Below are 25265 nucleotides of genomic sequence, written 5' to 3'. Positions count from 1 at the left end.
CGAGCGTATCAGCTTCGAGGTATTTTTGCCGATCTATCAGGCGATCAGCAAGTCCCGTACCTCCGACACCGCGGATGACTTTATCGAGGGCCTACGTCACTTCGACAAGGATGGAAACGGTTTCATATCTTCCGCGGAGTTGCGACACCTTCTGACGACGCTCGGTAAACATTATAAACGTTTTAATTTCCCGGAGAGAACGCGCGTTGCGCAGAATTTTCATTGTGCGTATCGTTACAGGCGAGAAGCTCAGCGACGAGGAAGTGGAAACGTTACTGGCGGGTCACGAAGATTCACAGGGTAATATCAACTACGAAGATTTCGTCCGCCAGGTTATGTGCGGCTAATCCAGCTACTTAATCGCACACGAGAGAGTATTTATCGTTTACTTTGCCATTTGTCCATCGAATTTGTCGAATCGTTTTATTTTTGAAGTATCATATCACAGCATGCGTACCTATATGGCGGATTTATCTCGAGGGAACCCCTAATGCGAACACTATTTTATTACGTACCACGGGAAGAAGGTTGGTCCCTTTTATATAAGAGTCTAAATTAGTTGAACAATGGTAGGTAAAGAACAATCTAGCGCATCGTGCCTTGACGTATACTCCGATTTACGAGCATTTAGTGATATCGATAGTAGGACATATGCCTATTGTGCGATCATTCAGCGAGACATTCTGAATTCCGCGGACATTCCAAATTCTTGTAAGATAGACTTTGAGAAACCGACGCCTCCGGCCTTTGAGGGCGAGGGCCGAGCATTTCGATTTACGCCGATACACTTAATGGGCCACGTACTTTTCTCCCTCTCCCTCTCCCATCGAGTTCGATACATCTTCCGTGCGGTTAAATTGTATGTTCGGGAATCTTCCACATCTACCGTTACATGCCCTAGAAAAAGTGCGCGGAGAGTATCCACTTTATTTATTTAAGCACGAGCGTATTTGTGTCTCCGAAATGCGCAAGAAAAGATTATTGTACATTGCGATGAATAAAAAGAAAAATTGCTCGAAGAATTCGCCGTGAAACTTCAACAGTGTCTTTTGTAAGTAAAGCGGGAGCACAGTTCGTACAGTTGTGATCGTCGGACGTAATTGTGTTATCAGCTGCGAGAGATTCTAGGTTTTCTATCGTAGACTACGTCTCACGACGGCTTATAAGTTAATTGTCATATCTCTCTTATATAAAGTTAATTGTTATTTCCCTTACGTAAAGAGAAAATTTACATATCTTACGTCAAAGGAAAAGCCATTGTTTAGCGTTGAAATTCATTTAGTTTTTTAACCATAAAATCAGGATTACAGTCTTGATTTGAATTTTGAAATTTATAGTTATATGTTTCTGATATTATACTTGAATGAACTGTGGGCTGTTGGATAGTTTTATTAATTTTTGATGTTAAAGACAATTAAATAACGCTGATGTGCAAGAGTTTTGTGACTGATCCCAGCGGATACCTTACAAAATATTTGAATGTAATTTAATAACTACCGTATACTGACCAATCCAAAATTTTTCTTTTTATTATAACAATCATTTAAATATGAATCTACTTTGATACTCCGAACATCTGAATCAATCTTTGCTATACAATATACATCTGTACCTTAGAAGTAAAGGATCTCTATTATTAATATTCAGAGAAAATGAAGTTTAAAGTTTTAAATAGGGAAATAATAATTTTTTTTATATAAATAAAAATAGCAACTCTTGGTTTATTAAGTTTTTAATAGTAATTTAATTCGCATAGTTCATAGTAGGTACAACTGTCAATAACATGCTGTACCTGGTTTAAAAATTAAACACTAAAATTTTTCAATACTTTTTCTAAACATTGTAGGTATCTTAGGAACTAATAATAATAGACATAAGACGCTTTACCATTATAATAATTTAAGCTCCTGTTATATATTGAAAAATGTGCCAACTCCATTTTGACAAAAACTGGAGACACGATTCTTTACCTCTCTAAGGTATATACATGTATTTAAAAGTTGTAGTTTGATCATTATGATCAAAAGAAAAAAATTTTGGAGTCAAATAGTATACGGTAGTAATTAAACCGGTTATAAGTCGCTGCGTAAACATAGTCACGGATGCCTCAGCTTGCTCTGCTTGCTCAGTTTAGGCGAGTACTTCGAAATAGACGTCGATTTGATGATCAAGTCCAGGTCAAAGTTGATTTTCCGAACTTTCCGCGGTTCTGGGTTCGAAGTATAGCGCGCATGTGCGCGCACGTGGGAGTTTATCGCGCGTTTTGATTCGCAGGGCCAGCTGGCCCGGTGGTCACGTGGCCATATAGCCACAGCCACGGTCTTGCAACGCCATCATGGTCACGAAGTCGACCGCGACTCCCACCACACTTCAAGCAGTGTCGCTTCGGACATTGTCGAGCGAGGGTCGCTGGTAGTCTTTTGTGCACTCTGGGTGTGTTATCGAAAGCCGCCGCAATCAGTTCCCGTCGTCGCCGATCGCTACTCCAGCGAACATTTCGCGTTGGAGCAGTGCGCTTAAAGCCGCCAAAATTTTACGAAGAAAGAAGTATGAGTATTAACTCCAGTCTGTCGTTAAGTAATAGTGAAAGTAGTAAAAAGCCGATAATGCCGAGTTTAATTTCCAGTAATTGGTGAGTATGAGCGGAGTACGCGTAACTGCGCCATTTTTGCCCTCGCCTTCCCTGCGAGTCGCCATCTTGCGCGTCGCGTCCGGTGTGTGATCCCGTGTTTTTTTTTTCCTCTCTTTTTTTTTTTCAACCCTCCGTTTTTCCGTCGGTCTCCCTTTTTCCTCGCCTCTCGCCTCCCGTTCGTAAAACCGTCCCGATCCTGTGTCACGCAACCGTTGTCGTTGTCGTCGTTCTCTTCGCCAGGCGGATCGAAATACGAGACTGCTTTATCGCCTATCTGCCGGGGCACGTATTGTCGGCCACTCGATCGGGCGTCGTCGAATCGCTGGAAAGAATGCGACCCAGATGAGACCCGAGTCAACGGGCACCTGTCGCGCAGAGACGTTCTTCGGAGAATCGGTATCTCCAGCCGGCACGCGAGCGTACAGCGCGAGGTCGATTCCGTCAATTCCGTCGCGGCCACGTGACGGATCCGTTAAAAATTCGTTCCGCGTATTACTTACGGTATTGCCTGCTTGTTAGCGGGATCGGTGACGTTGCCTCCTCCATCAGCTGTTCCGTTAGGCGATCGGCCTGGGGGGCCGTGAGTTTTTTAACGGCGCGACGTGAAAAAACCGCCTTCCTCGAGACGGATCCTTTTTCAAACCGGACGCGTTGTGCCCGACGGATAAATATTTGCGATCGCGCTGAGAGGAGAACGACAGGGTTATCGATGTCACGCGATGTCAATATCATAAAGGATGACTTATCGGTTTGCGATAGTCGCAAATACAAAACTCTTGGATAATAATAATAGAAATATATTTGTCGTTTTTAGCTGAACTTTTCGCACCGCTCAGCTTCCCTTCTCTCTCTCTCTCTCTCTCTCTCTCTCTCTCTCTCTCTCTCTCTCTCTCTCTCTCTCTCTCTCTCTCTCTCTCTCTCTCTCTCCGCGTTGGAGTAAACGGCGCGAGAAGTTCAGCTAAAAAAGGAACAGACCTATGGGTTCTCGAAATTAGACGACCGTTCACGTCACACTCCGCTCGCGACCTTCAACTCGCCGACCGACCTCGTACAAAACCAGGACATACGTAGGAGAAGGATCCGGGATTGAATCCGGGACTTTGGGATTACACAGATAAAAAAGAAATGCCAAATAATTTATATACTCGTGTATAAGCAATGATCTATTAACTTTTTTTTCTTAGTTGAACTATATAAAACTTCGTCTAACTATGCAAATGACTTTATTCTGCAAATAATTTTTTTTTCGTTTAACGCAATATAATCTCATTTCAAGATTATAGATTGTTGCGTATGTACGAATATGTAAGTGTTGATTTGACACTCCTTTTGTTCTGGTGTAAGGACGGTGCTCATAGTCCGATCGCGTATCTAAAGATCTTATTAGGTACGATAGATCATCGCTATACGATCATTGGCTGGAATCTTAAGATTGTTTAAGATTAGGTTTAACGACGATATCTTAAATTCGACTTTAAGATCGGAGTATGAATACCGATCTGTGAATCGACCACTCTCATGAGGAAATAACCAGGCGTTGTCTATACGATACCTTTTATTGATCTAGGATATCAATTTGAGATATCGCTTCGGAATGCCGTCATTGTCGTAACAGATTTTTAGAAATGATGTGTTCACCTATCGAAAATGCTTATCTAAATGAAAGCGGTTGCGACGCGCATTGTTCAGTCGCCTAACTCACAGCCACAGAACTTTCTACATTTCGAATGCGCGGGACGACCTGGCGGATATAGCTCCCGATTAAATCTAACGTGAAAAACGGCCGGTCGTAACCGGCTAGAAACGTAACGTTCCTCGCGCGATTAATTTTGCGCGATCTCGTTTCTATCCTCGATGTCGGACGGCATTTAATCAGCCCCGAAATCACGCAGCCAAGTTTTCTGTGCGAGATACGCATCTTCTGAAGTGTTGAAATTCGTAAACAAAGATTACGGTTACTTCGCACCGTCGCCTTACCTTTATCTAATCAGCTGTCCAATCAGCTACCTATAGGCTGCGTTCCTTTTGGGCGCTCACGCGCTGTAAGCTGCTGTAAGCATCATTCTATCTTCGTTGCACATCGAATATCAAACGAAGATGGAGCGATGCTTACAGCCCTAATCAGCTATCTAAGGTTTTTTTTTTTTTTTTTCTTTTTTTTAAGAGAAATGAATGAATATGTCGATGCAAAACACATGATCTGCACGTGTTTAGATTCGCAGCCTCATTATTTACGATCTCCGCAACACGGTTTCTTATATCGCGTTTATGACCTGTGAATTGAAATTTATTGCGGTTAACGAATGGTACACGGTATATATAATAATTCGACTGTAAACCGGGAATGCTTTTAGACCACGTGTACTTAATTGTCACCATCTGTCCTTTGTTACAGCAGGACTCGCATATGAGCTCTGTCGTAATAATTAGCAACAACGATCAGGCGTGACGTAACGATTTTTTCGAGCGCTCCGCGCGTTCGCAGTTGCATCCCGGGCCTTGAATTTTTTCAGCTGCTCTATTCGCGCTTCCAACGAGAGCGAGCGTTCCGTATGTGGAGCAGAGATCGATTACACGATTATTTCCGTATAAAGTGCAGGAGGTACCTTGAAAATTCCGAAAGAAAACTGTAAGACTGTCCACACAATCGTGGTAAAAAAAAGAAATCGTTTCGAATTATTTTGAGATAAGAGAAATCTGTTATCGTTATAAGTATGTAAGGAAAATGAACGAGGTTGGCCAATATCTGTGTGATTCATTCTCTTAGCGGTTTACGATCGTGTTCACTTTGCGTGAAACGGGCAATGCGCCGTTAGAGCAGCGACATTGGCTTTGTGCTTTCTTTTACAGCGTCGGGTTGCCTCGTGCCGCCGAGCCAATCGATACGCGACCAGCAATGCCGCTTTATCTCACGGTTATATTTTTCGCGAACGTGATTTCTGCCAGCTGGGAGAGCGGTGGAAATCTATCTTCCGATTGTCCTAAATCCAGCGATAGCGATTGAAACGAATGAAGAGAGAAACTCGCGCGGAATCATTTTGCTCGATCATATTTCTCGAAGGCGATAATAACGCGTACGTGACTCGCGCCATGAAATTATAAACCCGTCGTATCGCGGTGATATTGCGGACGATGGATAAAATTCTGTCTCGTAGTAGTTTTATATTTTTTGCCGTGAACGAATTACTATAATATATCTTGCATCGTGTGCAGTTTGCGCATTCGTGATCCTTATAATTTCGATAATTTTCAAAGAAATAAATTATTCAATTTTAATTTTTCGAAATAAAAATAAGATGAATGAGTGAAGTAAATAAATCGAGAAATATTCGGCCATATTGATCTTATTTATTTTTTCGCTCTCTTATTGATATAAATTATTAAAAGCAATTAAAATTTTTGAGGATTCTTTCGTGATATTATTCGTTACATTTTGCGTTTTTAAGATCCCTAATCGTATACAAAGTACTGTGACCTATTTTTAGCTGCATTATCAACCGTTCTGTGTGATGAGATAAATATTTACTTACCGATAATTGAACATTATCTTACTTACTCGTAATTAAAGGACGAGTCATTTCTCTATTGCTTGTGCAATAATATGTATGTATCGAGCAATGTGAACTTTGAAATATTCGCATCTACATTCTTGTTTTTTTGCCTTTGGTGATTGCTTTTGATGTTAACTTTAGTGACTAATTCTCGGACGAATCCTCAATTCCAAGTCCATTTTTTGAAGTTAATCAGCTTGAAGCAATGTGTCAATAAACACGAATGCAAGCATTTCCAGGTATAACGTCGCAATAAAGTTTCTTCGCTCGTTCGACGTTATCCACTTTAAGACGAGTCGCTACGCTAAACGGCTGATTGCGAGTGGTAATATTATCGCGTCGAAAACACTTTGTCCCCGTGGAAGAATACAATTGGATGACACGCAAGAGGCCTGTACATCTCTCTAATTAAATTTGCCAATCGGTTCCGAGAAGCTTCCAGAACGGTTAATATAAAACGCGAAGCGGAGACGCGTGCTGAAACGCGCAAGGTCGTTGCTGCGCGGAGTGTCGCGGAGCACGAAGGCGAATTAATTCTAGAATTATTCCGGTCTCACAATCGGTTGCCTTTCTTTCTGCGGCGCGCGAGCTCCTTCTTTCTGCGAAATACAAACGTATATATATATCTCCCTTTTTCCAATTAGATATTGAAGAAACCGAACCAACCATGCGCGCGTCTCTTATTACATTCTGACATATCGCGACGAGTGATGAGGTATTATCGCGCTATACGAAACGTTTAAACGTAAATAGATGACCTATTGTCACGTTCTGCGTATCGATAACATATGAACTTGGAATCCGCTCCTAATCATATCCCCGATTTCCGCTAGAGACTCATCCAGTATACGTTCGATACCAATTATAATCGAAGGCTCTGTGAAATTTATCGTTGCGTCATTTTTAGATCGGAGTTCATGCAGGATATCGCATAGAACACACTTGATTCTCGTTGTTTAGAATTTTACAGCCAATTATATAACGCGGATAAATACGTAATGAAATCCCCGTTCGTTAGTTAAATGCGCGTGCTATTGATGTTAATTGACAATGAGATTGATTGTCAATAAGAACGTAATCAGTCATCAATATAGATCTTCATAATCGCAGTTTGAACCATAATCTCGCATGATATTACGCGATTAAAATCAGTATTTCAAATATTGAGACAAGAAAAATATTTTAAATATTGATATAGCGTTTCGAAATATATTATCTCTTTCCCTCCGTTCTGATAATTTATCACGAATTATCGTTATTCAAAGTATAAGATATGATATTGATCACATAAATATTCTTACGCCATTGCTCGAGGCGACGTGATAACGTGTAACGAGTGTCAGATATAAACCCTCATCAATATTATTACTTTTATATGGATTACTTGCCTTGCTTGTTATACTACACGCGCATAAGCGTAGCAGCAAATTATTTATAAATTGCGCGTCAAACAATTTAAGCTCATTTACAAAGTGTTGCAGGTACAGATTTACACGCAGGTACATATTTACACTTTACGTCAGCTCAATATTTTCTAATGTCAAGGCGAGGTAAAATTGTAAAATATTTAGCGCCGAGGAGAGCGTTGTCCGGCCAAAAGCGTTGTATATCTAGAAGCGGACCAACCGGTCATACACATTTCTCTTCGCGAAACATGCGTTATTTGTTTGGCGGGACGCCCGTTTAAATGACGTCGATACGCGGCCGACAATACGCCCGGTAACGCGCGTCTTACACCTTATAAATCGCATACGTCGGTTGTCTGGTGCGGCAGTCGCTCATTTTCCCTTTAACCGTGGATTCCGCTCCGGTTTTCCCCGAACGGCTTGACCGCGATAGACGCGGATCGGACAAAACGTCGTATCATCAGCGAAAACTTCCCCACCATTCATTGTCTCTCGCTGAACCTTCTCCGCTGAAATGCCAAGGTAGACTATATCTCACGTATCTTATCTGTGACTGTTTTTTTTATACGCACATTGTCGAGACAATCTGCCGGAAATGGTTATCAATGATATTCGCTGATGATGACATCTACTTCAGTTGTGTACTTCGATCACTTGTTATTAATAAACATTTAGTAAGATCGAATGCCGTGATTCGCGGTATATCTCAGCATCGATAAGCCGATTAAACCCTTGCCCTGGAGGGGAGTTAAATGTATCCTGAACTTACATAAGCGTTCCATCAAGAATCTCAAAATTCTTGGCAGTACCCACTGTGTTTATGCTTCAAATACGTCAGCCTCTCTTTAAAGAAAACAACGCCTTATTTCGAACGTTCATACATTCGCTGAAGAAACAAATATTTACTTATCGATAGTTTAATAATTTATTATCATCCTTTTTTTCTCCTTTATCGCAATCCTTAATCATGCTCGCACACATCCTTGCACATCAATAAAATAGTCATAAGTAAATAACGTTGTTATTTATTAAAAGAATGATAAAGTCTCTTTAAATGTTGATGTATTATCGATATAAGATTTATGATTTGCTTGTAATAATTAAAATGTACATTGCAGTGAAATGTCTAGTAAATGCATGGACGAGAGCCTAGAGGAAGGCTCCAGGCTGCAACAGCACTACTGTATAACGCTGGGCGTGGGGCCTCTGTGGTGGTCCTGATGTGCCCCATGCCGCATTGTCTGTATCCACAGTCAACACAGAGAGCCGCGGCGTGGGGATCAAGCAGAGTCAGCTCTCTGTGAGCTCCCACATTGTGCAAGTACGTATTTTCCACGCTTAAAATGGATCCTCAGAAATCAGAAACGATGACTTACTTGTGACCGCGAATACGAAATAACGTGTGCTTTCCCGATGGACGAGAGCCAAATTCTAATTATCCACATTTTCCTTTGTCACGACGTATAGGAGGATGAATTGTTGAAAGCTGTGAGAAGCAACGAACCATTGCGTCTAACGTTCACTCTCCACTTGACCGAGAGTACGTCCGTCGAGTGGGAGACCGTAGCATGGCGCCGCTGTCTATACATTCGCGTACCAAGCTGCCTTCTGCCCGAAGGATCAAAAGAGGGCTTTGTCTCGCTCTTAGAATACGCCGAGGAAACACTGCGCTGCACCAATATCATTGTTTGCCTTCGCAAAGATAGATCAGATCGAGGTACTTGTCGCTTGCCGTTCTTCGGCACGAATGTCGAAGACTTTTGCGTCGAAGACGAGAAAGACTCACCGTCTAAATCGTTCTGTTGTTATGGTCTAGCAATGCTGGTTCGTACCTTCATGTTCTTGGGCTTCACGGTCCTGCCGCCAACTCATGCCTTGGTACCGCCAGGTAGTGACGCTGGCAATCTCTACATGCTCTATGCCATCGAGTAATCGGCAAGCAGTTGTGCCTCTCTCAAATTTAACGCGCAGGTATTGATTCGAGAGAAGAGATACTGAAGTTTCTCAGCTCTGCGATTTTTTTTTATACTACTTGATTACTTAATCAACTCGTTTTTCGTTTGCTAACCACTTTCTCTTCACTTTCTCGTGAGTTTATATAATTTCAGATGCAATTATTTGTATTTTGTTATATTTATTTTCGTTATATCTTATTACAGGTACTACCATAAACCAAGTATAAGGTAAAATTCCGAAAAGAGGGACAATTGGAAAATTCTGGAAAACGACATATATATTTTTCTTTTATATTTTAAGTTTTGCTATATAATTTTTCTTATTAGCCACAAATTTGGAGATTTGCAAATTTTGAAGAGAATTTATATCAAATGCAGAAAAACCTCGGCGTTAAATTGAAGGAGGCTTGATGAAAACAAAATTATAGTCGCGAATATGTAGAACGCGTACGTAAAAGGCTTTCGATGGATATATCGATTCATTCTCTTGAACACAATGTTAATAACTCTTATAAGAGGATATAAGCTGCTGACAAAGCTTCCCACGTGAAAGAATTTGACGGAATCTATAATCGCACTTTAACAACTAAACACGGCGATAAACTGTCAAATTTTAGAGAAAATTTATTATCGATATATCTCAATGTTAATTGTGGCAGATTGGGTATCACCGCGTTATTCTTCGTAATATATGTATAAGTACATTTGCTTATTATTTTTAAGTATTATCAATATGTATAATCTAGACTAATATTCGTTACGCGAGTAAAATTTAATAAGTTTTCGATCGCTTCCGTTTTATCGTTTAAAAACGACATTTATGGTTAATTGACTGATATTCTTTATGAAATGTGCAATTATCTTCTATAATTTCATGGATAATTCACGATCCTATTTACGAAGTAAAAAGAAATTGCGCAAGCATCAAGTAAAAACAGAATAAGATTTTGGTGTCCAAACTGACTTTTCGCTGTCTAATTCTTCGTTCGAAAAATGTTTATCTCTGGTAAAATATGTTCGAATAAATTGAATACTAATTAACTCAGGACATCGTTTGCTATCGTATGGATGGCATAGCTTTGCAAATTTGACCAAGAATAATAAGAATCAAAAATATCATGAACATTACGTTACATTGATGACCGGATATGAGAAATGACATTTCACGCATTATTTCCCTCGAAGTACTATAAATTTGAAGGTACTGAATTATTATAAATCTTATTTATCGTTATATAAGCCCTATACTTATTAACTTTTTTTTATAGTATATCCTTAGGTGATAGTATGTCTAAGTAATAGTATATCTGGTAATTCCCAATCAGTTAACATTGAAGAGATCTTGCTAATAAATGCGTTCTTTAGTGTTGACTTGATAACAGACATGAAAAATAAATAAAAATACAAAAAAATGAAAAATATCAGAAAAGAACAAAAAAATGTTATTAGCTTATTAGGAATATAGATAAAGATAAGTACAGAACGACGGACTATTGTATGTTAACTTCACGCAAATAATTATCGATTTGCCTCAAGTTTTTAAATTGAATTCCGTGCATTTTAACCCGTCAGTTAGTATTATATATTCGTACCTCTGACCATACACATATGAACACACACATACCCACACACATACAAAGTGAATATGTATGCTACGTTTCTTATTCATACATGAAAACATAATTGCTAAATAAACATTTAATAAAACCCATTATATTGTTATTTACTTCATACTTACCAAATTTACTTTCAAATTTTACTTAATTAAACATCGAACTTATTCATTTCATTTCAATGGCGCAACAGTCCGATTCGGACCTAGGCCTCCCCCAAACTCATGTGCTTGTGGTGCGCACGCAGGTTGTACACAAGCACATGGGACCCCGAATCCGAACGGCAAGGTAGAGGGGGTTTCTAGTCTGACGGACTGCCACTCCGTCGAGGAGGAGCGATGCAATTTTATTCATTTTAGTTCTACCAGGACTGGTTCGAACCAGAGATCTTTGGTTTAGCAGACCAGTGCGCTGTCTGCTACGCCACGCTTGCTCTCTTTATTTAATTAAACATCGAACTTAAGTGATAAAAATAAAATGCGAAATATGCAAGTGCTTTTATTTAATACGAAAACTTTTGTGCACAAAATATATATAGTTGAAACACATTGATTTAGTGTAACTATATATAATGCATACGATAAAATTAGTTATAAATAAGCATAGGGTATTTGTTTCATTTATAATTTTTATGTGCAAAAAATATTGCCACGTGTTAAAATTTCATCAATATATAAAACGACGTTATTTTGTTTATTTTGCATATTTCAATATTTGATATTTCCAAAATAAGATTAGTACAAAAGTTAAACCATTTACTTATATTTTTCGTTGATTCATAAAATCAAATTCTGGTTCAGATACTATAGAAATTAAAATTTTCAATATATATGCTTTCATATTAACCCTCGGAGAACACACCTATTTTTTCATTCATGGAGAACACTCTGGGTCAATCTGACCCTACACACACTTTGATCATCGTCCACTATTTTAAATTGACGAGTGCGATCAGCTTGAAAAAACTTCCAGCTGTACTTGGACCATTGTTAAATCAATTGATATAAATAAAAAATGCCGTTGGAATTATTTACATATTTAAAAAAATTCAAAAAAAAAATAATTTTAAAAAATTAAAAATTTTTTTTTAAATATGTAGATAATTCCAACGGCACTTTTTATTTATATCAATTGATTTAACAATGTTCCAAGTACATCTGGAAATTTTTTCAAGCTGATCGCATTCGCCAATTTAAAATGGTGGACGATCAACGTATGGTAGGGTCAGATTGACCCAGTGATCTTTTGGAAAGAAAAAAAAATATATTTTTAATATTTCTGGCTATAAATTTTTCTGGCAAAAAAAAGGGACAGATTGACCTTGTGTGTTCTCCGAGGATTAAAAGTCATAAGTATATGATACATATATCTCTCGTACATCTATATCTATTTATAAATAAGCCTTGGCCAAAATTATTAGGCACCCTATTAAAATGAAGTTTTTGAAAATAACATTCATTTTTGAAAGAAATAAAAAATTAACATAAACGCGTTCATAATAATGAACACTCTAGTAAACAACTTTTAAACAATACTGAAGCCTTTCCTGATATTAGATTCAGTACAGCATAATGATGATTACGAGGGTGCCTAATAATTTTGGCCAAGGCTGTCATTCATCACAATAGCAATTACATTTCTCGTTTTTGCTGCATCTAATTGCGTGAATTGGATTTCTCGTGTGCATCAGATTCCTGTGAACAATTAAAGGAGTTAGACAGTTAAAAATTAAAAAAAAATATGAAAATATGTCGTACCTCAGATGCGGTTCTCGGAACTAATCCTAAACTATCGAGCATACCAGATGGCGCCGATTCTTCAACGGGATGTGCCGACAATCTTTTACATTTTATCAAGTGTTTCGCTGCAATATGATGTCAATTAAAATTAAGTTTTATGCTTACAATATTGAATGTTACAGCCTTCACAACTATGATACCTAATCGGTTGCCATCGTTCGACGTGTAACCACATGGGCATTGTAATTTCTTGTCTAACGGGATGTTAACTAAAGGAGATGGCACGATCAGACTGGTCTTCGGTCGTTCATTATGAATTTGTTGTTGATGTTCTTGGAATGCGCGCCAACAGCACGTGACGTAACGGCACTGTTGACATCGCTGCTCGCCTCTGTGCGTTAAATAATTTTTTATTCACGTTATTAATTGCAAGATTATTGGTTATTATTTTAAAATAGTATACTTACGGATAATGTTCATCTTCGTCAATATCTTCCTCACACTCCTGGCAGGATAAATATCTGGCGGAAGTGTTCACCATAACTGGTCCGGTACTCCACTTTTGTATTTTTTCATCTGGTGGTAATTCGGGTCGTGGACTATCCACAGAAAATCGTATTATCTCCGGTATGTTTTTGGAGACCATTATGCCACTATTGCCGGCAGAATAAGGTACTGCTTCTATATATTTATTTTCTGATTAGATAATAGAAATTGCAATCTCTTTTCACATAATATATACGAACGTATATTCAGAGTACATTAAAAAAGAATAAATAATACAACTGATATGAAATAGATATGTAAGTTGAATTTCGATTAATTTTTTAACATGTTCTTGTTAATTAATTCGTTAGTAATAAAGATAATGTATAAGAGAAAGAATCTTATTTTGTTTTTAATATCCTATGAGGTTCTAACATCAGTGAATATACGTAAGGATGAATTTTTATATCTTTTTATATATACAGCTTAAATATTTAACTATACGTTTAAATATATATTTACTTGGATTAGAAACACAATCGTGTAACTCCCGCTGATGTATTGTTAGAGAACTCTTTTTATTGAACCAGAGACAGCATCTTGAACACTTGTTGCCTTTTCCTTGATCTCTTCTTACGATATGCCTTTGCATGTGCGACAAATAAGCGTAAACGTTGGACGCGTTCGGGGTGCCCTCGTTCACAAATTGTATTACCTTTTCACAATAGTAAAGTTGCATTAATCAACATTGACATAGGAATGAGAAGTACATTCGTGGTATTTTTCTTTTCTTACTTTAAGGCAATACGGGCATTGCAATCCTTCACCCTTTTCATGGATTTTATAATAATGATCTATGACGTCCTTATGACTGGATGTACGATAGCCGCAACTTTCGCATTTATACGGCATTTCGGAAGGATAATGCATCAACGACAAATGATCAATCAAGGATTTGCTTTTTCCTGAATGAGAAACATGTGCAAATGTGATCACCTCGCATTATATATATACACATCTTATTTGTTTTCTTAATTACGGATTATAAGTTGATTTGAAAATGTTAGCTTACCAAATTTCTCCTCGCAAATTGCGCAAACTACCATAACATTATCACAATGACCAAAATTGCTGTGTGTTTCCGACACATGAGTAAGCATTTGATGTTGCGACGAAAGTGGGGTGCAACAGTATCGGCATACCGACAATTCCGATTGACCTGGCAATTGCGGTGGTACATGACTAACCATATGTTCCATCACTTCAGTATTAGATCTCATTACTGTCGCACAGAGGAAACACTAAGCCGAAAAAAAAATTTATCAGACATAATGAAACATGCTAATAGTATGACAGTATAAAAACTTTGAATAAACCTTGAAATATAAGGAAGCCCTGGTTTCCTTTGATATCAGATTCTTATCACCTTCCATTGTGGCATAATATAATTCTTGGAGTTGAATTTGCTCTTTCGAGTCTTTCTCGCTTTTATCTTCTTTTTCTTTATTGAGCTTAGAATCAACGGCTACCCTTTTTACTTCGTGTTCTGGAGTTGTCATGGTATGAATTCGGGATTTCCTTCCTCGGCGCACGCCTTGTCTTGTCGTAGCAGCCTCGAAAGTTTTCTGGGATGATGCTACGTCAGTTACCGGAGTTGAATCTTTTGATGTAACTGGCGTATTAGTTGGATTGGAATAAGACCATTTTTGAAATGGATTAGCAGCTACCTTCGATAGGCGATCTAGCAAAGAATCATCTGAAAAAATATACAATCTTTTTACCCAATAATATAGGGTTTTGAATACGCGTACAATCATAAATTGTTACATTCTTATCAGTTATGTGATCAGTGAAATTTCTCACTTACTGGAATCGAGTTTAGTTTGCTCCGCGATATGTCGTATAATATTGTCGAACGCACGTTCCGCTGTAGCGCCATACATCTCTCTCCATATTAATTCGTCTAAGAACTGTTGTATCATTTGTCTACTAAGTAAACTTAATGTGTTCTGAAACATTCTTGGCACGATTTTTCTAAGATATTCCATGATATGGTAATTGCTCATGAAATTTTTAGGGTTCTGTTCTGAAAATGCAGATTGTACAACGTGGTTATAGCCCATATCCTGCAACGTGCTCTTGTCGACAGTGAAGTCGGTCATTATTTTCGAGTCTGTATGGACCCACTCTTTCAAAGGGTGTAGAATATTATTAAAGCGTCTTTTAAATGATCTATCCTCATCCTGCATTGGTTCACAGGCACGTAACCGTATGTCCAATGTACTCGGATCTAAAACGCCAAGAACTTCGACTTTCACCTAAATGCGAGAGCCGAATTCGTCATTATATAAACTTCTTTTCTAATGAAACGAGAATATCATCAAGATGTTTCACCTGTCGCAAATGTCCATCTTGCGATGTCGTGCCTAAACTAATCACACCGACTTGTATCACTGAATTTTTACCGCCCATCTTACGACTCTTATCCCATACTGCCGCTGTGCAAATGCTACGTAGATTTGTATAAAAATTTTTTAGGTAGATATTGGATACTTTCACCCAGGTGATTACGTTTTGCACGTTAGTTTGACACGCCCAATGATAAATCAATTTTAACAAGACTGTGGGTGTGTAATGAGCTCCCTGGAAAATAGAACCGGAAAAGACGGAGACGAATCTATCGGGACAGCAACTGGATATCCAAACGTAACCACCAGAATAGGGAAACGTTCCCTGATCGCTGTACATTCCTAACTTGAGTTTAGGTTTCTGAAAGTTCGAACTGTGCTGCAAACAGTATTGTTCCGATTTTACTAAGCCCTGTTGTATCAACCATTCGGCGAATTTTGTGGCAGAAAACATGAGCACGTTCTTAACTTTAGCATCTGAAAAATTTCGATTATTAATATACATTTAACACTGCATCGTTGTATGTTGGTAGTAAAAAAGAGTAAAAAAAAAAGATATACCTAATGCTTGTCTTTCTTTTTGTACAACTGGCGATGGAATGTCTTTATTACGTAAATTTGGTCTTGCTACCACCACTAAGGAGGGGAAAGTTCGGCCACCAGTCGTTTTGTTAAACGTGAATTCTCTGCTATCAGGCTGGTTCTTTTTGGATTCGTCAATCTGTTCGTTGGCTATAAAAAATTTCGTAATGAGTAAAATCAGATATTATTATAACATTTCTAAAAATAATATTACATTGTTTCCAGTTTTCACCTGTATTTTTGCCGATGGATATTCCACCTATACTAGTATGTTCTGTAGGTTTGGCACTTGATTGATTTGCCTGTTTAGCGACAGTCTTTATTCTGACACTTGTCACACCTTGAGAAGTGGTAGTAGCTGCAAGCCCACATTAATTTCATCAGTTATAAGATTTTCTTATCTCTCTTTTCTTTCTTTCTATGGAAAATATTAATTTAAAAAATGTGCTTACCCTTACTAGATGTAACCTGCGTTGCCGTAGGCTTTTGTTTCACGCGAGTGACTGTGGGTGTCGGTGCGAGTGCGGGTGCAGGCTGTAAAAATCAAATATTGTATTATAGTTACAGCGCAGTTTTGTAACTTATACTTGTAAAAATCATACCTCTTCTATAATATCAGGTTGTTGCACTTGAAGAACTTTTGTTCTACGCCCAGATCTGGTGTACTTATACTAAAAAATATTAATGTGTAATTAATGTTAAAAATCTACTTTCAATAAAGGAAGTACAAATGGAATTGATAATACATTCTCTTGAGGCTGTGCCACGGTTGAAGCTGCAGATGTGGTTGTAGTAGCTGTGCCTGAAATCACGTTTAAGTAGTCTTCGATAAACCACGGGCTATAATTAAGTAATAAGGTTGCTTGCTACCTTGGGTTTGTGTAACGGGTCCCAAAATAACTCCCATACGATGATCAACTACTAGCTGGATATTTCCTTGAGGTCCACTTGTGTTACCAATATTCAATTTAATTGGTGCTGAATTCTTGTTTTGTTGGGCCTAAAAAGTAAACAAGAAAATTATTGCTTCTATACAAAAAAAAATAATAATGTCATCTTCTATTACTTTCAATCGTAATGAAGTTTATACTAAAATACTTACAACATTTAAAATCTGAGGGTTGTTCTGAACTACTGCTGGAGCAGGCGTTGGCGTTGCAGGTCTGCAAACATTAAATAACTATGTAGTTACATTTGATGTTACATCTATAATTATTCCATAATTCGATACTTACAATGTATTAAACTGATAACCACTGACACTTCCCACTTGGCATACTAATTTACCGTCATCTTTAAGCATTTCTTGTAGCATAACTGCAACCTGGTAGCAAATAGATCGATGTATAATACATATTTATGTTATTAGGAAAAAATGATTGGGCAGATGAATTTACTCTATTGGAATCGTCCTTGAGCTTCGTTCTTAGCTTCTGCTGAGCTTCGTTCAGAGGTTCTTCTGAGCATTCTAAATTCAACGTCATGTTGGCTGGACGAACATTTATGACAGAGCGCGAGAACATCCGTACTCTTGGCATTTTGTCCATAGATGTTTGCGTGAAAAATCATCGGCACGTGGTGTGCGATTGAATCAAAACCGACTTGTTAAAGTCGCGTCTCACAAACGATAAATCTAACTGGAAAGTGAAAAAGTAAGAATAAGACAAAGACAATAAGGACTCCCTAAGTGGATATTTCTCCAAATTGCTTCGTCAATTATCGGTAGTTTTGCGGATACACGGATTGAATGTCGTCACTATCGGCTCATTAATATGTCGCTACTATCTGCTTCAAAAAAAACATTCGGCCGATCGGCGCTGAGACTGGGACTGGGACTGGGGAAGGGACCCGTACCGAGATGCCCGATGGCTATATATCTCTGGCTTCTGGCCTTACCTATCGTTGCATCCGCTTGCAGGCAAAAATGTCGATGTTTGATACATCAACAGAAATTCGCCGACTCGCAGAACAATCAAACAATACGTAACCTAATCGCCTAACCGCGCCGGAGTATCAAGCGGCAAAACTTCGACCCCCGGGATATTCGACGCTCAACAATACGATCCTTGCGCGGAAGGCGGCGACGGCCGGCAACATTTGCGCCGACTCGGTCGGATGCCATTACATCATGAACGATCGGTCACATCACGCTCTACAGTTATCTCCGAGTTTATGGAAGCAATCTATATGTATATTTATATACGGGACAAAGATCGTACACATAAACTGTACGTTAAATAAATATTTATTATATTAACGCGATGAGACATGATCTTTTTCGAAAGTTTATATAAAAAGAATTCTCTGTGTAATCACAAAGTTACTTGTAAACACAATAATTTATATTCAGTAAGATTGTATGCGTTACATTAGGTTTTCGATTTTGTTTAACCACTCGTTAAGCTGTTCGAGGTCGACTGACGGTCCAGTACCTCTGGTAAATGCGTACGATTCCGCAAAATAGACCGGCGAATCCAAATGCGAGAAGTCAAAGTGCTTTCCCTGTTTTCCGAGGAAGACGTTGGTTGACGACGCGTCAGTGGCTTCTAACTGGCTAGTTTTTGTCATTCGCAGCACATTCATTTCGTTCTCCAACAGCATTTTTATTACCGTGCAACCTTTAGCCAAAATTTGATCCTGCTTGTTGCACAATATCAGGACGGGAACGTTCTTTTGTATGCTGGGATCCGATAATAAATTGTACAGATACCTGCGAAGAAGTATTGATTATGTAGAGATATTAAAATTTTTACTCAAAATTTATGTGAAACATTCTGTCAAGTCAATTTTGTCAGATTACATTATATACTTACTCAGCCACATCTCTGAGCTCCTTCTGAATAGTCACCGTATCGATCACATAAATCAGACCTCTGACTGACGATTTGTACTTGTCAAAGTACTTGTAGCGCAGTCGTTCGTCTCCAGGAATATCCACTATTCTCAAAGAACTCTAAGCAAACGTTTTTTTATGAGGACAATTACAGTAGACAAATCGCATAGAATTATAAAATCTGTCACAAAATGTTGTTTAAATCTTACGTTGTTGACTGTAATCTTCCCTACATTTTCCTTAATAGATGTATACGTCTGGACATATTTGGAATATAATAATCTCGCATAGATCAATGTTTTTCCACTGTCGCTGAGGCCCGTTAAAAGGATAATATGACCCGTAGACTTCTTTCTGCGCCACAGTGCAAATAAAACTGTACAAATTACATTCAATTAAAGTATCGCCATCATACGTAAGAGAACGATGTAACATTATACGTCAGCAAATAAGTCAAGTACAAAAAAGAATATTTTTTTTATATTAACTCAGCGAACATTATCAGAGAAACAAATCGTACATATTTTCGTGCAAACTTATTTAAATTAAAAGACTAAATTAAAAAATTGGAATATACTTTTCGCAAGTTAAAAAAAAAAAAAACAAATCAAAGCAATTTTAAATATACTAGAGAGCGCAGTAAATACAGTGAATCAAACAATCATGTCTGAGTTCATAAAGTGAAAACAATATGTTCTCAACGTTACGACTGTAAATAAACATGTAATTACCTAGCACTATAACGGCAAACACAACGATCAGTAAGACTGGATACAGAAGCTGCGAATTGCCATCTTCTCCCAACAATAGTTTCACGTATTGTTCCATAATCGTGATATACGATTCCCTTGCAATCCTACAACCTTACGATCCCTCGTGGACATATGCCGATGATACGAGTCTTGTTGGAGCGTTGGAGGTTACGCACAAGCATGCAACGCGTGCAACAACCGGGAAAAGAATTGTAAATACTGTCGAGATGAAATTAATCAATAATTCGAGAAGCGTGGTCAACTTATAGGCCTGCACGATCAATAGGAGTTTGCAATGGCTCCTGCAGGACGCGGAATTATGTCAAAATATGCCTGTTCTATTGTAGCTGGACTTGCACGATTCATCTTTTTTTTCTTTTTCTCTCCAAAGTGAAAAGAGAAAGAGAAAAGATAGACCGTGCAAGAAGTTCAGCTAAAACGAACCAGGCCTAGGCCTCTATTTAGCTCAACTTCTTGCACGGTCTATTTTTTTATTTTTTTCTCTCCAACGTGAAGAGAAAAAGAGAAAGGATAAACCGCGCAAAAGAAGTTCAGTAAAAAAAGAAGAGGGCGAATAGGCCTATTGTGTCAAATGGTACACATAATAAAACATATGTATTTATCGACGATAAGTTACGTAAAAATGCACAATTATATATCATCCGTAAAACTTATCGACACGATTTTAGCTGTCGCTAATATAGATCTCGAATTGCATTTTATCACAATGGTATTTGTTCAAAAATTTGGACGCGGTTTCAGCGAGTTTTGTAAAGATGCCGTTGTCTAGATCGAATAGATGATGCAGCCACCTGCAGACGCTTCACGACAATATAAGATGATAATATTTTTTATCTTAGGATCATGCTTTTTCTTAGCAAGAATACATACTTTATAGATACTTTGTTAAATAATTGACTGTTGACCATGGACATTTTCGAGGCTTCAAAAATTATTATTGGATAGTTAACATTGTACGTTTGTCTCACAAGAATAAGGCACTCATAATATTTGTACTAAGAATTTACATTAAAATTTAGATTAAAAAATTTTATATACAAATTTAATAAATTTATATAAAATAAATTTGTATTACGTACCGTTTTAAATTTAAAATTATATTTTTGATTTATAATCTAATTGATCTATTGAAATATGTACATTAAGTACGTTAAAAAAATAAATAATGCCTACGTGAACGTCTGTGACGTTCTATGCGAGGAAAATATTTTCTTAATTATATATAAAATATGTCCATGTATGTATTTTTTCTTTATCTTGTATAATCTTTTTAATGATCCTTTTATTATTTTTTAATTTTTCTTTCCATCATTTTTCTTGTATATATTATGAACAGAGATATATTACACAAGAGAAAGAAAACATATATGAACATATTTTATATATGTAAATGTACACGAAAATTTTTTTTTCTGGAGTGTAATAATAATTAATACGAGTTAATATCTATTTCTTTCAACATAGATTAACTTTAATCTCAATTTAACTTATTTTTTATCTCTTTCTAGTTCTCTAAGAATTAGAAAGAGATTAAAAGTAAGTCAAACCGAGATTAAAGTTAATTTATATTGATAAAAATGGATTATAACAGGAATACTCTTCTCTCTCTCTCTCTCTCTCTCTCTCTCGATTTGACTTTTACATTAAATAAAATATAAAAATGTATGTATATGCATGTGTGATACAGCTGATATTTGAAATAAATAAAAATTCTTATGTAGTATTATTAATTCGGGGCACACATATATAATTATTAAGATATGATTGTTGCGGCACAGTGAATTATCATAGACAATTAAATGCTGATTAAATTAAATAAGCTTTACATTTCTCTTATTATTAAAGTTTATTTACAATTATAATAAATAATTTTATTATAATCATGCGTTGCCATCATTTATAATGTCGTAATCAGTGTAAACGCATCTGATGCGGTAATAAAATAAAAAATTATAATTAGGCATTAAATTACGTATTCGAGGTTCGATATATCGTATTGAGATTTCACGGAGAGCCTTTGGCCAATCAGGACGAAGGCACCTTTATCTATTTGATCCTAATTGGTCAAATCCTATTCAATACGCAATCTATCGATACTCAGCGCCTCCACTCGTGGTGTGAAGTTATTACTAATTCACCAGATTTGAATTTTTCTCGTACGCTAGTACAAGTACAGTTCGCGCCTAACGAGTTGTCGGAGCGACGCGACAGCTGATCCTTCCTCGCGTTTCGCGATCGTTTATCCGTTTTAAGCGCGCCGCGGGTGCAGTGAAGGGTCGAAATGACCGGTACGAAACAACGGGCGATCGTCGCGTCGTACCAGCTAACCGTGGGATCGCGATTAGCCGCGAATTCCCGATCGGGTCGTGCCCGCCCGAAAAAACCACGAACGGCCAAGGTGGAGCAGTAATGGCGGCGCAATTCGCCCGGTGAGCAAATTCATTTGTCGCAATCTTACGAATAGTGCCCCGACGTGGTCGTTGTTGGTCGATTTCGTCGCGATACTTCAACACTGTCGCGTCGCGACGAGAAATTGAGATCGGTACAGGTGAAAAATTGAAATCTAGTCTGATTCCCGATATTGACGAAGTCCGATGACTCCGATCGGTGGACTTCGACACGGCAAGGTGGCTTCCATGTTCAAAGTAGGTCGCGATAAAATGCATTTCTCGGTCACGGTCGAGTCAGGTGCCCAGGTACAACTGCAAGTCACAATGAGGTCGAAATGATGTCAAAATAACGATTCTTGGCTCATTTTGCCATTATTTTGACTTTATTGTGACTTTCTGTTCTAGCAGCACACCTGGTATGTTTCGTGGCGAAAAGGTGAAAATCCAGATAGCTCGGTGTTGCGCCGGAGTCTGATTTTACTCTCTTTTACAGGTTGCGTCGTTTCTCAGGCACGATGGGTCCCCGAGATGGATCCCCCTCGCGCGTGCATCTATCCCGGTCGTAGGAAGGGACGCGGGAATTCGAGCCCCGCGCGCTCGCGTTTCCGTACGCGACGGACGAGGAAGAGGGTCCGACGCGACACGCGGGTGCGCGCTTCTCCGTCGACTCGTATCAGTGAATTTATTGCATCGGCCGCGAGAGAGATGCATCCTGGACCGGATTCGCGAACCGACTCGCCGTCGCGGCACGTCCCCCCCCGGGATAGCGTCCCGTCCGTCAGTCCGCCGTGCCGCAATCAGGACGTTCGGCTCTCCACATCGATTACCTGCCGTCCCTGGAGGCTCCAGCGCACGTGATTCCACCACGCCGGTCGTCCCGGTGAGTCAAACCTTCCTCAATTTATCTCTCGGCGTTTTAAACCGTAAAAGGCCGTGGAAGATGTCTCCTGTACTCGAGTACAGCGTGGATCCTCAAGGACTTCTCCCTTTCGCACACGTGTTTTGTTCACGATAATAACTTTTCTCTTTACTCCTGGGAGACTATTGACTATTGTTCTCCGTACCGTTTGTAAACTTCTGGTAAGTGACTTAAGTCATCTTAGCTGATTTTGTAATGGAATTTTCTTTTCTTTTATCAGCACATCTTTCACGGCCTTTTGCGGAAGCTGCTCGCGAAGGAATCTAATCGGCATAACGCCGATAAGTTGTCAACGTTACGCACGGCGAGATATGTATCGGCCAACATATTTTGTATGTAATGATACATCCCAAAGAACCGTCATAAATTTGCCAGCATTCTTAATTATACGCTTCCCGCGCCGACCCTTTCTTGTTAAGTATGTATCAATTATCGGATGGCACGATCGGGTCTCTCTCTCTCTCTCTCTTTTTGACGCGGCACGAAAAAATGATAGGTTCCGGAGATGCTTAAGAAGAGCGTCTTGCTCTCGTTACCGATCCTTACATCGCGAACAGAGCAATTCCGGCGGTGTAATCGAAGGTACGGTTCGCGCGATCCCAAAAGTAATCGTATCGATCGCGGTGCAGGCCGAACATTATTTACGGACGATCGAATCGTGACGAAGGTTGCCCTTTCCGCCACTCGAATGAAAGGGGAACGGATCCGCGGAAGACACACGAAAGGAGAAGAGACGATCGATTAAGTATCGAAGAGCGCTTGCACTTTCTCCGATCGCATATCCGCGGGAGGGAACGTAAAAGTGGAGACACGATCGACGGACTAGCGTAAAAGCGGGAACTCGATCTTGGGGGGGAACCGAGCAAGAAAAGGAGAGCGGTGTGATAAAGTGCGGGTAAAAAAAAGGCGCGCGCGGGGCCGGACGCGGAGTCCGGATTGGGGTCCACGAGGTAGAACACGGTCGCGCGAGTTTCTTACGAGGACCCGCAGAAGACCCGCAAAAAAGGACCGCCCCGATGGTGCGCGCTCGCGCGCGGACGCTCAGAAACCTGCAATTATATCGCAAAAAGGGAGCAGCGAGCGCGGGACAAACTGCTTCCTGCTGGCCCGTAAACAATGTCGCCAAATAAGTCGCCGGACATAAATTTCTCCTCTCGACTCTCTCGGGAATATTCTCTCTGCAGAGCCTAAACGTACAATAAATAAATAAAAAAACGCAACCAATCGCAAAACTTTTTATTCTTGATTTTCAGATTCAGCACGTTATAAAATTCGCAGCCGATATAAAATTCTTAACGCCGTCGAGATTGATGTCAGGAATGTTCAGGTTGATATTATGACCAGCCAAGCCGACTAACAAGTCTGATAGCCATTTTACGCAAAAATAAAATATAAATCGTGCAGAACGAACGAGAAGGAGAGAAAGGTCGACTATTTAAGACTACGACGCGTTTTTAAATTAAGCTAAATTAGAGAAAATTTATCAATTTTCGCAAGGCGGGACGTGCCACGTCTGTAATCGGTATCGCGATAGTAATGACGGGTAAAATATAACACTTCTCAAACACCATACGCGTCTATAATTATATATAATTTATATCTCGCGCGTTCTTTTTCTCTCACCTTGCGAAATTCACTTTGAGATTGGAAAGATTCAGATCATATGCAGATAGCAAAAGAATCTCGCGTCGTTTAAGAGTGGCAAAGCGGCATTTGGCCCTCGTAATTTCTCGCACGACGTGCTCGATTTAATCCGAGCGATTTAGCGAACTCGCGAGATCCAAGAGGAAGACAGATGGAGAGAGAGAGGGGGGGGAGAGAGAGAGAGAAGGGGATGGAAACGAACCGCCTATTCGGCTCGAGCGGAAGGGAGCACTTGCCGCGTTAACGCTTCGCACGTAATTACTATGGTCCGGCTAATCTGATCGGATTAATTTTTTCTGGATTCGGCCACGTTCCGTGCACGACGGCGATTACA

General features: G+C 39.0%; 4 protein-coding genes and 2 long non-coding RNA genes across 8 annotated transcripts in view; 3 read left to right on the top strand and 3 right to left on the bottom strand.

The window, feature by feature from the left end:
* Positions 1-1437, top strand: part of Mlc-c (Myosin light chain cytoplasmic) — a 2924-nt gene extending 1487 nt beyond the window's left edge. For both annotated transcript variants that reach the window (XM_077415763.1, XM_077415764.1), the window contains 2 exons: positions 1-164; positions 241-1437. The exon at positions 1-164 is cut by the window's left edge and continues 142 nt beyond it. In XM_077415763.1, coding sequence (XP_077271889.1) covers positions 1-164; positions 241-347 — 271 coding nt within the window. In that variant the 3' untranslated portion in view covers positions 348-1437. The remainder of the gene's footprint in view (positions 165-240) is intronic.
* Positions 1438-2364: 927 nt separating this feature from the next.
* LOC143902663 (uncharacterized) lies at positions 2365-9200 on the top strand. The gene is made up of 3 exons (XR_013258443.1): positions 2365-2632; positions 8708-8910; positions 9057-9200. It is a non-coding gene; the product is annotated as an uncharacterized LOC143902663 (long non-coding RNA).
* On the bottom strand, positions 2433-3274 carry LOC143902664 (uncharacterized). The gene is made up of 2 exons (XR_013258444.1): positions 3133-3274; positions 2433-2954 (listed from the first exon to the last, which is right to left on the bottom strand). It is a non-coding gene; the product is annotated as an uncharacterized LOC143902664 (long non-coding RNA).
* Positions 8819-11255, top strand: Oda (Ornithine decarboxylase antizyme). The gene is made up of 4 exons (XM_077415298.1): positions 8819-8878; positions 9057-9306; positions 9406-9560; positions 9749-11255. Exons 1-3 carry the CDS (start codon positions 8819-8821, stop codon positions 9519-9521), a joined length of 426 nt encoding a protein of 141 aa, XP_077271424.1. The 3' UTR covers positions 9522-9560; positions 9749-11255.
* Positions 11256-12461: 1206 nt separating this feature from the next.
* On the bottom strand, positions 12462-18488 carry Row (relative of woc). 2 transcript variants are annotated; one of them, XM_077415759.1, is made up of 20 exons: positions 18269-18488; positions 17770-18009; positions 17608-17696; positions 17475-17535; positions 17243-17372; positions 17119-17174; positions 16975-17043; positions 16825-16906; positions 16605-16730; positions 16352-16522; positions 15777-16267; positions 15250-15700; positions 14759-15138; positions 14455-14683; positions 14178-14347; positions 13905-14097; positions 13364-13592; positions 13097-13287; positions 12915-13021; positions 12462-12851 (listed from the first exon to the last, which is right to left on the bottom strand). In XM_077415759.1, exons 2-20 carry the CDS (start codon positions 17917-17919, stop codon positions 12813-12815), a joined length of 3414 nt encoding a protein of 1137 aa, XP_077271885.1. In that variant the 5' UTR covers positions 17920-18009; positions 18269-18488; the 3' UTR covers positions 12462-12812. The 2 variants fall into 2 exon arrangements, with proteins under 2 accessions (XP_077271885.1, XP_077271886.1); XM_077415760.1 differs by having other exon boundaries at positions 13364-13577.
* A 113-nt stretch (positions 18489-18601) lies between these two features.
* Srprbeta (signal recognition particle receptor beta) lies at positions 18602-20497 on the bottom strand. The gene is made up of 4 exons (XM_077415762.1): positions 19937-20497; positions 19415-19581; positions 19186-19325; positions 18602-19082 (listed from the first exon to the last, which is right to left on the bottom strand). The coding sequence occupies exons 1-4, from the start codon at positions 20031-20033 to the stop codon at positions 18737-18739; spliced, it is 750 nt and encodes a 249-aa protein (XP_077271888.1). The 5' UTR covers positions 20034-20497; the 3' UTR covers positions 18602-18736.
* Positions 20498-25265: the final 4768 nt, after the last annotated feature.

This window comes from Temnothorax americanus, unplaced genomic scaffold (assembly GCF_048541705.1).
Source record: "Temnothorax americanus isolate GAGA-0224 unplaced genomic scaffold, ASM4854170v1 Scaffold4, whole genome shotgun sequence".
NCBI lineage: Eukaryota > Metazoa > Arthropoda > Insecta > Hymenoptera > Formicidae > Temnothorax > Temnothorax americanus.
Note: the sequence above shows the minus strand (reverse complement) of the source record. Positions and strands in the feature narration are given on the sequence as shown.

What these genes read in the sequence shown, in the direction of transcription:
- Row (XM_077415759.1), bottom strand. Translation starts at nt 17,919, where the DNA reads ATGGACAAAATGCCAAGAGTACGGATGTTCTCGCGCTCTGTCATAAAT. An exon ending in AAGATGGACATTTGCGACAG is followed by an intron (nt 15,701 to 15,776) that starts GTGAAACATCTT and finishes TCTCGCATTTAG; the next exon opens with GTGAAAGTCGAAGTTCTTGG. An exon ending in GGGCTTCCTTATATTTCAAG is followed by an intron (nt 14,684 to 14,758) that starts GTTTATTCAAAG and finishes TTTTCGGCTTAG; the next exon opens with TGTTTCCTCTGTGCGACAGT.
- Oda (XM_077415298.1), top strand. Translation starts at nt 8,819, where the DNA reads ATGCCGCATTGTCTGTATCCACAGTCAACACAGAGAGCCGCGGCGTGG. An exon ending in CGGCGTGGGGATCAAGCAGA is followed by an intron (nt 8,879 to 9,056) that starts GTCAGCTCTCTG and finishes CACGACGTATAG; the next exon opens with GAGGATGAATTGTTGAAAGC. An exon ending in CAAAGATAGATCAGATCGAG is followed by an intron (nt 9,307 to 9,405) that starts GTACTTGTCGCT and finishes GTTATGGTCTAG; the next exon opens with CAATGCTGGTTCGTACCTTC.
- Srprbeta (XM_077415762.1), bottom strand. Translation starts at nt 20,033, where the DNA reads ATGGAACAATACGTGAAACTATTGTTGGGAGAAGATGGCAATTCGCAG. An exon ending in GTTTGCCGTTATAGTGCTAG is followed by an intron (nt 19,582 to 19,936) that starts GTAATTACATGT and finishes TAATTTGTACAG; the next exon opens with TTTTATTTGCACTGTGGCGC. An exon ending in GAGCTCAGAGATGTGGCTGA is followed by an intron (nt 19,083 to 19,185) that starts GTAAGTATATAA and finishes ACTTCTTCGCAG; the next exon opens with GTATCTGTACAATTTATTAT.